Source organism: Muntiacus reevesi, chromosome 2, assembly GCF_963930625.1.
Source record: "Muntiacus reevesi chromosome 2, mMunRee1.1, whole genome shotgun sequence".
NCBI lineage: Eukaryota > Metazoa > Chordata > Mammalia > Artiodactyla > Cervidae > Muntiacus > Muntiacus reevesi.
In genome coordinates, this window is record NC_089250.1 from 35,155,209 (window position 1) to 35,167,541 (window position 12,333).

The 12,333-nt window shown below is 46.0% G+C and overlaps 1 protein-coding gene across 1 annotated transcript; it reads right to left on the reverse strand.

Annotated features, from left to right (window-relative positions):
- Window positions 1–592: 592 nt before the first annotated feature.
- On the reverse strand, window positions 593–9,255 carry BAMBI (BMP and activin membrane bound inhibitor). The gene is made up of 3 exons (XM_065919584.1): window positions 8,860–9,255; window positions 3,315–3,602; window positions 593–2,532 (listed from the first exon to the last, which is right to left on the reverse strand). The coding sequence occupies exons 1-3, from the start codon at window positions 8,933–8,935 to the stop codon at window positions 2,114–2,116; spliced, it is 783 nt and encodes a 260-aa protein (XP_065775656.1). The 5' UTR covers window positions 8,936–9,255; the 3' UTR covers window positions 593–2,113.
- Window positions 9,256–12,333: the final 3,078 nt, after the last annotated feature.

Below are 12,333 nucleotides of genomic sequence, written 5' to 3' on the forward strand. Positions count from 1 at the left end.
GTGTGAACAACCTTGCAGATTTAAGCTCAGCCCAAAAGAACCAGGTGGAGGCTTTTCTATTCATCTGTTAAAGGTCTGTGATCTTAGCACCCACACACCCCCAGGCCTTCCCTGGGTCTTCTCTGGAGGAAGTTTCTGGAACTTCCCTGGAGTTCACTGCTGTCAAATTGTCTCAAAGGAGAATGAATTTCAATCCTTCATGATTTCATTTCCTAATGAACTCCTGAGCTCCTAGTTAACTGGTATTGGGAAGAAATGTGATGAATAAGAAACAGCAGGGTGAGCAAAGAGAGACCACTTTAGAATCCATGATACTTGCACCATGCACTCGTGACATGAGAACACAAGAGACAAGAAGCCTTTTAATCTTCAAGCCCCAAAACTACTGTAATTTGATCTAAAGCTTGAAAGAGGTGGTAAAGGCAAAAATTTCACCAACTGGCCATTTTGATTCCTTCTCTTCTCTTAGGTTTGGAGAGTTAGGCCCCAAAACTCTCTCAAAAATGGATGCACATAAAATGTTAACACTTTATGAACTATAAGTCACACATGCAAGAATTCTCAGTCTCAAAAAGCACAGTATGAATGCCGTCATTTATTAAAACACATATTTATTCCATAGCCTAATTTATTTGGGGCTGTGGCTTATTAGTTATTAAATAACCTAGGTATTCATTTTTAGACTACTCATTTCAACTCAGATTCTTCCATCAACTGGGTGATGGCACCTGTCTTAAGGGACCCAAATTATGCTGGTCATAAAATATCCCCAAATATATGCAAAAAATCCCTTTTAACATTCATAAAAGGAAACCCCACAGGTACTCAAATATGCAGGCTATAGGTTAATTTTTAAGCAAAAGTTTCAAATATACAAAAGAATCAAGAAAAGAACCTACAAATTATTCTCATATTTAAGATAATAAGACCCATTTTAGAGGAAAAGTACACATGTGGCATAGCTTTCAATTCAGGCTGGGCTTTATTGCCAAAGTCCTCCAGGAGTGGAAACACTATTATTTAGTGTGTTAGTGGCTAAAATCAACAGTCTATTTGATTATATTAATAAAAGAATCATTTGGGGAAGAATTATTTAAATCTTAATTGACATATAATGTTCATTATTGAAAATCTAAGATTGAGAAGTAAAAAAAATTATCGTTATAACACTGTGTTGAAGGAAGGTTTAAAAACTACAAGCATGAGACATTGTTTGGCTAATCTGGGGTCCAAAATATTTAATTAAGCCCAGAATAAACTGATGAATTAATTAAGAGTAGACAGTGATTAACTTTGAAAAAAAGATTCATTTAGTAGGTTTTTTTTCCTCTTCTGATTAGAGGTAGAGACACATTTAAAAACATATTCCAGAGCACCTGGACCAAGCTGATAAGTATCACCTTTTGCTAAGGCAACGTCGGAAACTGATCAATGATATCTGACTCCAGTATAAATAAGCTTCCAATTTCTCTTAGATGAAAGCTAAAACCAGCATTATCCTAACAAAAAACTGTGGGTAAGACACTGAATGATGGGCAGTACACATTTAGAAATTCTCCGCGCTATAAGAAAACGACACATGGGCCATGGAAGAACAAACAAGATCTCGGTCTTGTTAAAAAAAAAGTCAAGCCAAAATCTATAGTTGAGATCCGACACTGAGCAATCATAGGTCTTCACTTCTATAATTAACATGTAGTTCCTTGCCCTTCCAGCTTAGTTTTTAATTTATGACAAGACACCACTAAATTTCAGACAAAATATATATATATATATTTTTTAAATCTTTACAATAAATCAAGATGTAGGAGCTTATAGAGAACACATTTGTTTATTTAGGTACTCAATTCCAGCTCCCTCTGAATGCAAATAACCCTGGTAACAGTGTACAGAGTTCTCTCTTTGCTTTTTAATAATTTTAAAGGAAATAATACATTTTGACTGTATTTAAGTCTGTGCAAATAATCCTTCAGAAGAAATAGCCAAGATTCCGTTTGCAGAGGTCATTCCGTCTCTCGCAGATGATGACTCGAGTTAGTTTTTTCTTCAGATAAAGTGCTCCCGCCCAGCAGAACTCAAGAGGGTCCCAGACGTCCAGTTCCACGAGGCCCCGTCATACGAACTCCAGCTTCCCGTGCCCGCTGTACATGCCCCAGTGCACGAGCGACAGGATGCGGTCGTGGCTGAGGTCGGCCTGTCTCATCTTGTCGCAGGTCAGACAGCAGTTCTCGTGGCCGCTCACGGGCACCATGCATTCCAAGTCCAGCTTCGCCACCTGCCCCTTTTTGGAGTGCTGCCCGTGGAAGCTGTAGTGCAAACGCGAGAGCATTTGCTGCCGCTGCTCCTGCAGCCTCCTGTTCTCACTCCGCAGCATCCTCAGGGCCAGCATAATGAGCAACACCAGGATCAGCCCCCCGGCGATGGGAACTGCGATCACCGCCGCCCGGAACCACAGCTCTTTGGAGGACGTCAGCTCCTGCACTTTGGTGATGAGGTTTCTGCTACCATCATGCTGATGCCTGTTCCCTTGTCCTACAGGGGGCACAAGCAAACCCATCAAACACGGTCACCCCTTCCTGGAGCTATGCCAGAGCATCTCTCCTTTTAAACGTAGTACCCTCCCCCCCCCCCCCAACCAAAGGAGATCAAACCAGTCAATCCGAAAGGAAATCAACCCTGAATATTCACTGGAAGGACTGATGCTGAAGCTGAAGCTCCAATACTTTGGCCACCTGATGCAAACAGCCGACTCACCGGGAAAGACCCTGATGCTGGGAAGGATTGAGGGCAGGAGAAGGGGATGACAAAGGAGGAGATGGTTGGATGGCATCCCTGACTCAATGGACATGAGTTTGTGCAAACTCCGAGAGATGGTGAAGGACGGGGAAGCCGGGCGTGCTGCAGTCCATGGGTTCGCAAACAGTCGGACACAACCGAGTGACTGAACAACAGCCATCCCCTTAAACAGAGGCTTCCGATTCAATCAACATTTAGAACAGAAATGCTGCCCAACGAGGCAGAGCGGCTTCCAAAAACATTTGTTTACGGACTGTCATTACTGATTAGTAATGGCCTTTTAATGGCTTCAAAATGTTGGATAAAAACAGGCAAAACCTATTATGTAGACAGATATCTAGGGCTTAGGCAGACATGAAAGTCACTCAATAGAGATGCATCTTTGCACCCAGCCTGGCTTCTCCCTCAGCCATCTCTAATTACATCAACAACAAAATCAATAGCAGACAGACAAAGCCGTGGCTGTCACAAGCCTAGAGGCCAAGCAAGGGTTTGGTCAGAGGGGGTGCCGCTCCTACCTGAGGCCTCCCCCTTGGGAGGGGTGAGGACGTCCTGTAGCCCCCTATAGTTGCACATGTCTTCGTGACAGCACTCCAAGGAGGGCGACGGGCTGCCGGAGTGGTTGCGAGCCTGTCTGGCTTGGCAGATGTCCGCTGTGCTTGCTAGGGAGTCCAGGCAGCCATGGGTGAGCGGGGAATTGGTGTTCTGAGGATCCAGAAGTCTGGAGAAGCAGGCGCTCAGCTCAGATTTACACATATAACCAGTAGCCACGCAGTGGGCTGCATCACAGTAACATCTGATTTCACCTGAAAATGATGGGCAATTGCATCAAACAGCTTCAGAGACCAGATAAAGCATCAGCTTCAACAACTGTACTGTGCTAAGTCGCTCAGTCATGTCCAACCCTTTGAGTCCCCATGGACTGTAGCGCACGGCTCCTCTGTCCATGGGATTCTCCAGGCAAGAATACTGGAGTGGGTTGCCATGCCCTCCCCCAAGGGATCTTCCCGACCCAGGAACTGAACCTGTGTCTCTAAAGTCTCTTGCATTGACAGGTGGGTTCTTTACCGCTAGCACCACTAGACACCAAATTTCAAAGACATTCACTTTAGGGAAAATTCAGCTGAGGGCTTAGAAGGGCTGACCACATGGATCCCTGGAGCCCCCTGTGCAAGTCAGTGCTCGAATCCCAAGTCAGGTAAATATCATTTTAGAAATGTATTAATCCACATACCAGTGGATGAAAGTTCAGTGTAGGAAAAGCTAGCAAGTAATTAAAATAACAGTTTTGTCTCTGAAGCAAAATAATCATCACCAGGATTTCTCCTACCGTAAGGAGAGAAAATTACAAAAATTACATTATTGACTTGTTTTAATCCTACATGACCATTCAACGTAAAATGCTAGGCTTTTTGATTTTGTCAGTATAAATATTTGATCGGAACTGCTGAATTGTTTACTACCTCAAAGGGCTGTGCCAAGATTTAAGAGCTTTCGCTAACACCTTATAAAGTTATTAACTAGAAACACAACAATCTAGAAATTGCTCCGGTCAGGAGGTTTTAAAACTATGAAACTGGGCAGCTATTTGCAACCTCTCTAGAAAAGGCAAACTTTGCCTATAAAGATCTGTTCATGCAGGGGAGCTTTTAGTCAGATATTGTAAAACAGGAACTAGGCAGTTTACAATTAGTGGTTTGCTTGCCAAAGTCAATTTCTTTCAGCCCAAATGGAAAGTCATAAAACTGGGGGCAGGGAGGAGGGGGTGAAACTGCAAGGCTCCCTCCTCCCCCCACCCCTCAACTCCCCACTTTTATGTGTAATTCAACATGGGATCTAAAACGGGAAACATTGGAACTGAAAATCCTCTGCTGGTTGAATGAAAAATCCTTAAGGAAACCTCAAATTTTTCTACAGGAAGTGATTAAAAGTTTCCTTTATAAAACTTAGTTTGTCAGTTGGAGAAACATACCGTGTTCATGGATTGGAAGAATCAATATTGTCAAAATGGCTATTCTACCCAAAGCAATCTATAGATTCAATGCAATCCCTATCAAGCTACCAACGGTATTTTTCACAGAATTAGAACAAATAATTTCACAATTTGTATGGAAATACAAAAAACCTCGAATAGCCAAAGTAATCTTGAGAAAGAAGAATGGAACTGGAGGAATCAACCTGCCTGACTTCAGACTCTACTACAAAGCCACAGTCATCAAGACAGTATGGTACTGGCACAAAGACAGAAATATAGATCAATGGAACAGAATAGAAAGCCCAGAGATAAATCCACGAACCTATGGACAGCTTATCTTTGACAAAGGAGGCAAGGATATACAATGGAAAAAAGACAATCTCTTTAACAAGTGGTGCTGGGAAAACTGGTTAACCACTTGTAAAAGAATGAAACTAGAACACTTGCTAACACCATACACAAAAATAAACTCAAAATGGATTAAAGATCTAAATGTAAGACCAGAAACTATAAAACTCCTAGAGGAGAACATAGGCAAAACACTCTCCGACATAAATCACAGCAAGATCTTCTATGACCCACCTCCCAGAATATTGGAAATAAAAGCAAAAATAAACAAATGGGACTTAATGAAAATTAAAAGCTTTTGCACAACAAAGGAAACTATAAGTAAGGTGAAAAGACAGCCCTCAGATTGGGAGAAAATAATAACAAATGAGGAAACAGACAAAGGATTAATCTCAAAAATATACAAGCAACTCCTGAAGCTCAATTCCAGAAAAATAAACGACCCAATCAAAAAATGGGCCAAAGAACTAAACAGACATTTCTCCAAAGAAGACATACAGATGGCTAACAAACACATGAAAAGATGCTCAACATCACTCATCATCAGAGAAATGCAAATCAAAACCACAATGAGGTACCATTACACGCCAGTCAGGATGGCTGCTATCCAAAAGTCTACAAGCAATAAATGCTGGAGAGGGTGTGGAGAAAAGGGAACCCTCTTACACTGTTGGTGGGAATGCAAACTAGTACAGCCACTATGGAAAACAGTGTGGAGATTTCTTAAAAAACTGGAAATAGAACTGCCATATGACCCAGCAATACCACTTCTGGGCATACACACTGAGGAATCCAGATCTGAAAGAGACACGTGCACCCCAATGTTCATCGCAGCACTGTTTATAATAACCAGGACATGGAAACAACCTAGATGCCCATCAGCAGATGAATGGATAAGGAAGCTGTGGTACATATACACCATGGAATATTACTCAGCCGTTAAAAAGAATTCATTTGAATCAGTTCTAATGAGATGGATGAAACTGGAGCCCATTATACAGAGTGAAGTAAGTCAGAAAGATAAAGAACATTACAGTATACTAACACATATATACGGAATTTAGATAGATGGTGGCGATAACCCTATATGCAAAACAGAAAAAGAGACACAGAAATACAGAACAGACTTTTGAACTCTGGGGGAGAACGTGAGGGTGGGATGTTTTGAAAGAACAGCATGTATATTATCTATGGTGAAACGGACCACCAGCCCAGGTGGGATACATGAGTCAGGTGCTCGGGCCTGGTGCACTGGGAGGACCCTGAGGAGTCGGGTGGGGAGGGAGGTGGGAGGGGGGATCGGGATGGGGAATACATGTAACTATATGGCTGATTCATGTCAATGTATGACAAAACCCACTGAAATGTTGTAAAGTGATTGCCCTCCAACTAATAAAATAATATTAAAAAAAAAAAAAAAAAAAAAAAAAAAAAACTTAGTTTGTGAGTTGCAAGCGGGTTAACATTCTGCCACAAGATCTGAGACTTCCATGTCAATCTCTGGTTGAAACAATCTGGGGCTGGGAGTGATCACTCACATGATACCTGACCCGGTGGACCTCAGCCACTGTCACAGGCCACGGCTGTAGCCTGCTGTGAACTGAACTCAGGTACATGCCTCTCCCCAGCTTCTCCATCTGAAGTGCTGTCTTAGTTACAGAAACCAAAGCTCTGAAATTAAACACCAACACCGGGCACTGCTGCTCTACAAATCTCCCAGCCTCACCTTTCTTCTTTCTCCTCCTCTCGTGAATGCCTGAGTAAGATGTCTCATTTAATTATGTGTCCAAATTCCAGGCCACCGTAAGGCTGCTAGTGCTTAAAAACCCCAGCCAACTAAACACAGATCTTTGGCAACCTGAGTTTCACCATGCAAAGCCAGAGGTCCTCCCCCTGTCCTGGGTCTGGGCCCGGGTCCCTTCCCTTCTCCAGTAAATAAGACCTTCCAGTTAGAATCCCGCTTTGCACAAGTTCTTTACTCCTCTCTCCAAGCTTACTCGCTTTTTCGCAGAAAGCTCACTGATCTTAAGTGGGTGATGACTGAATATCCCTAAGTCTGACAAATTCCACATATAGACTGAAAGAAGAAATAAAACAGATTAAAAGTCCATGTTGATCCCATGCACTTCAGACCTCATGTAGAAAAAAAGAAAGCTGAATACAAGCAAAACGCTGCTTAAATGTTTATGAGAGCCTATTTTAAAGACTATATTTTCAATGACCTAAAACAGTCTAATAAAAATTTGACAGGTAACTAGGAAAGTTCTAACAACTTTTTTTTTTTTAATTGGAGCCACATTGGAGCAAGTTGAATAGACTTTTGTGTTACTGTATTAAAACTATATTTCTGCCGTTTCATAAAGTTTCTTCCTGTGGCATGCGAAAAGGCCAGGAGGGGACTGGTATTTTGAAGCAGGGAACAATGCTCTTCTGTCTGCCCCCCTTTCTGGTTACTGTACGTGGTGATTAAACAAAAATGTCTGCTTCAGTCAGGACGGCTACAGGAGAGGCTGCTGGCTTCTTTTAAAGCTTTTGAAGTCCGCAGCAGTCAGAAACCTCTGATCCCCTAATTATATCATTATCAGGCGCATAGTTTCGGTATCTGTGACTTATGTCAGCCGCGGTCCGGCCCCGTTCGGCCGGTCTTTGATAGACCGGGAGGCTTCCCTCTGCAGGCTGCTACGAGGGCTGTTATTTAGGGTTAATTACAGCCTTTCTTCCAAAATAAATAAATACTGTAGCACATCATCTCTGCTGGCCCGGCTGATCCTTCAACCTCATGCCTGCTACATGGCAATTAGAGAAAAGGGGGAGGGGGAGTGGTGCAAAAGCTAAAAATGCCTCCTATTTTTAAGAAAAATTATCTGTTCACAGTAGTCAAGAGTTCGTGGCAGGGGAGGTGGAGGGCCCTTGAAACGCAAGAGAGTTGTCTGGGTTATTTCCACCTACAAGGTGAAAGCCTGCAGCGGGAGGAAAAAAAGAAACTGACCGCTACTTTTTTTTTTTTTTTTTTGAGTAGTGTTTATAAAATATGAGGTGAGTGGGAAAAGGGACCGCTGACGGAGTCCACACCTCCCAGCCCCCAAGCAGTAGCGCTGCCCACACCGCTGCACGCGGACACACACCTGGGACACCTACACGCGGGGAGGCACCACTCGCGGGCTCACAAAAACACTCAGACACACACACGGACACTCACGGACAGAGACATTTAAACACGCCGCCACTCAACAAGGGAAGATGCTCCAATACAGAAAGATACACGACAGACACACAAGTGCACTCAAGGACAAAAACACTCAAACACAGACACGTTCACAGCAGAGGCACATTCAAATACAGAGTCGCGCACACAAACCGAGACATTCGGACTCACACTGAGACACACACACGAAAACACGCGGGCACGGTCCAAGGCGGGGCGGGAGACTGCGGTCCCTCCCGGCCGCTCCCGCCCCACGCCGCGGCTGCAGACGCTCAGAAGTTCACGACCGACAGACTCGCACAAACATTTTGACAACCACTCGTCCCGAGGTCTCACTCCACCTCCACGCGCCCGGCTCCGGGACACCGGGGTGGGTGGGTGGCCCCGAAGCCACCGCCGCGACTTCTAAGAACAGACAACTTGTCGCGACCTGCTGGCTCCGCGCGGGAGGCCGCCTCTCCCGCCGATAACAAAGCCCCGGGACCCCGCGGCCCTCCCCGGGGAACGCGCGCCCCGCCAGCCGGCGGGCACCCACCTTTGGTGAGCAGTACCGCCATGGCGCAGAGTTCAAGCTGCAGCCAGATGAAGATGTAGCTGGAGTGGCGATCCATGGACGCCCCCCTCCACGCCCCCGGCGTCCCCGCCGGCTCCAGGAGCCGCGGCGCAGCTGCAGCCTACGGCTCCCGGCGCGTGTAGTGCATGGGTAATGCCCGGGGCGCGGGGCCGGGCCGCGGCCGGAGCATGGAGAGCGGCTGGAGTGGCGCGAGGGGCACGGTCCGGTTCCGCAGTCCCGGCTCCCTCCGCTCGGCCCGGCAGCTGGGTGGGCTTCAGGCTCTGATTTCTTCGGTCGGCCACTCGGCAAAAGGAGCCAGCAACCCAGCGCGCAGACACTGGCCGCCGCGAGCTCCCGCCTGCGCCCGCCTGGGTCCCACCGGCTCGGCGCTGTAAATAGCGCCCCGCGCTGGGAGCCGACAGGCCCCGCCCCGCTCCGGCCCCGCCCGGGCCCCGCCCCCGGCGCCGTGCGATTGGCCGCGGGGCTCCAGCCGCTCCACCGGGGGGCGGGCCGGGCGCGGGCGGAGAGCTCTGCCCCGCCGCTCAGAGCGGCGCCGGCGTCTGGGCTGCGGGCGGCGCCGGCCGTCTCCCGCGCTCCCCCTCGCGGAGGCCGGGCGTCCGTGACCTTAGGGGAGTTGCGGGTCGAGCTCGGCCTCGGGCCCTGCCTCTGCGATCCTCCCCACCCGGCCTGGGGCCGGCGCGCCCCAGCGTGTGGCTTCCTCTTCGTTTCCCCGAAACTCGCGAGGGACCCGCGTGGCCGCCTTCGTACCCGTCCCGCCGCGCGGCTGCCTCGGGAACCGGGGGAAAGACCCTAGAGTGAGCCCTGCCGGCCCGCGTGCGCCCGGGGAGGGAGGCCAGGCGCGGGGCGCTTTCCGCCTATCTCCCCCTCCCCTCTGCGCATCCGCCTCGCTCGCCCGCCCTGTGATCAATAAAGCCCAGACAGACAGACTGTTGATCAGCGGGAGCCGCTGAGTTCTCCAGGGTAGACGGGACGAGTAGCTGGCTACAGACACTTAACGAAAATTAGCAAATCCAAAAGCACCCGGCGCCAGCGAGACGACACAGGCCGAGACTGACACTCAATTAACCACCCCCCAAACAGTCGCCGGCAAACACAGCGACTGACCCTGATCAATATCAGCCCGGCGGTGATCTCCTTTCTGAGACGCTAATTCATTTATTAGAACTTGGGGGACTGCCCGCCCCAACGTACCCAAAGGCGGTTGGGGGAGGGCGGGATGCTGTTTTTTATTTTTATGGAAGTGAAATTCAGTTTAAAACTCGTATCTGAGGGAAGCTCTTTTCTCCTCTCTCCCCCAAACCTGGGATTAACAAAAGTCAACCATTTGCAAAATTTCCTTTTAGGATCAGCAGCGTTTTGCGACCTGATAACAATGTCAAGGAGTGGGGCAGGGAAGAAAGGCGCATTTAAAGTTAAGGCAGGAGGAGCAGTCAAACCTTGAGGACTAGAGTGCAGAAATGAGCTTTAAGACTAAGAAGAAAAGCTATGTATATTTATGTGTATGTCTTTAGGACTGAAAATCCAGGCGAACCTTGAAAAGTTGCTGGAAGTCCACAGAGCTTCAGGATGTAGTTAATGAAATTGCCTTTGAAAAATAATGTCTATATGTAGAAAAATAAAATAATTTCATAAACTGATGTTCTGCGCATTATTTCGCTAGATCAAAATTGCATCTAAAAGAGGGGAGGGCTGGCCCAGCGGAAGGTCAAAGAGGAAATTAAACCGGTTAGGGCACCAGGTAAACAGCAGGCGTTTCTTTAGTTGGAGGGGTGGTTGAGGGGGGGAGCTGCCCAGCAGTCCTGAGGAGGGGTTTGATTAGCACTTCCTGACATCTAATTCCTTGACAAGTTAACAGTTCTAAGGGGTTTATGCAGACAATACTGTTCTTGTAATGACACACTCCCTTTTAACTCTAGAGTCAATTATTAGCTAACAGGAAACTTAGAGTATATTCATTCAACTTTTGGACCACCCATTGTAGTTCAGGCTCACAGTTTGTGCAGTTAAAAGTCAGAAACTAAAAAGTAAATCACAATCAATGGAGCTGGCAGATAATAGAGATTAGGAGCACAGCGGTGACGCATAAAGAAAGCAGAGGGAACCAGCCCAGGAAGAGAAACAAGTCCAGAAGGTCTACTGGAAGCAGTGACATGCACCATGACTCCTAACCACGGAAAGAATTGGGAGGGGACCATTACAAGCACAGGGGACTCCAGGAACTTGGGCATGATATTCATTGATCGCACTGGAGTGTGTGGGTGGTAAGGAGGGGGTGGGTGGATGGGAGGACAAGCAATTCTTTATTGCTGGAGCATGAAACGTGGAGCAAGTAGTGGACAGAGATGCACCAGGAAATAACCATATTTACCTGTGATACAGATAAAAATAACTAATGGAAGAGAGTGTAGGGAGATGTGTTGATGAAAGTCATATTGTAGCAAACACTTTCTGAGTGCCTTCCCAGCCCTGTTCAGAGACTGTCCATTTTCTCTGGAGTGGGCACTGGCTGCCAGCCTAGGGCCATCTGGCCGTCTGCCCCTCTGACGATAGCTTGTCACATGACCCCAGTTGGACAAATTAGTTTCCCTCTTCTGGTTCTTTAGACTGAGATGCTAGTCAATCTCTAGAGGTCACTTCATGGAAGACAAATTCAGAGTCCATCTATGTGCAAAGCAAGAGAGAATAAAAATGACAGAGATATGTAAGGTGGCACAGATGTTAACTCCAAATGGATTCCCAGTCCTTGGCTTAACTTCCAGTCTTTAAGTTTCATCTCAGGGTTAACGCAGGCTCTTAGATAAGGTCCTCTTGTCACTTAAGCTCCTTTACTTTCAACCCAAAGGGTTCAAACATTGATGTTTATATTTTGCTGAATTTATATCAATTATTGTTATTCTGGGATGTATACTTTTTTGGTTCCAAGTACAATTCAGAATGAGTACGTCATGATCAGGCAATGATTCTACTTCTTTTGCTTTCATTATTAGCTTAATGGGCAAGATTTTTAAATGGCTAAAAATTAGTTTTAAGAGAAACAAGTCTGCACTTTAATGGTTTTGGAGCAGACATGGACTTTTCAACTAAACGAACTAGTGTTTGAATCAATATGAAAAATCAAAATCATAATATGTCAATTATGAGGCCATATCAATAGTTGAGAGGATAAACAACAATTTTAATTCAATTTAAGGCTCAAGAAAAATTGCTTCTCTACAGAATTTTACTTGTTTTGTATATAATTTGGTTATTACTTTCCCACATGTAGGTTGATAAGGAGAAAATAGTCAACTTTAATGGACTTTTTCTTTTATTTAAATCAACAAATGAAATCAGTGACCAAAATTCTTTTTACCCTCATGAAGAGAATTCTGAAAATATAAGCTGGGAACCAGCTATCTATACCCAAGAACAGAAAGCTGATTTGAGATGTAAAAC

Excerpts from the sequence above, each read along its gene's own strand:
- BAMBI (XM_065919584.1), bottom strand. The coding sequence starts at position 8,935 with ATGGATCGCCACTCCAGCTACATCTTCATCTGGCTGCAGCTTGAACTC. Across the intron at positions 3,603-8,859 it reads GGCGGTACTGCTCACCAAAG|GTGAAATCAGATGTTACTGT; the intron begins GTGGGTGCCCGC and ends CATCATTTTCAG. Across the intron at positions 2,533-3,314 it reads TCCCAAGGGGGAGGCCTCAG|GACAAGGGAACAGGCATCAG; the intron begins GTAGGAGCGGCA and ends TGCCCCCTGTAG.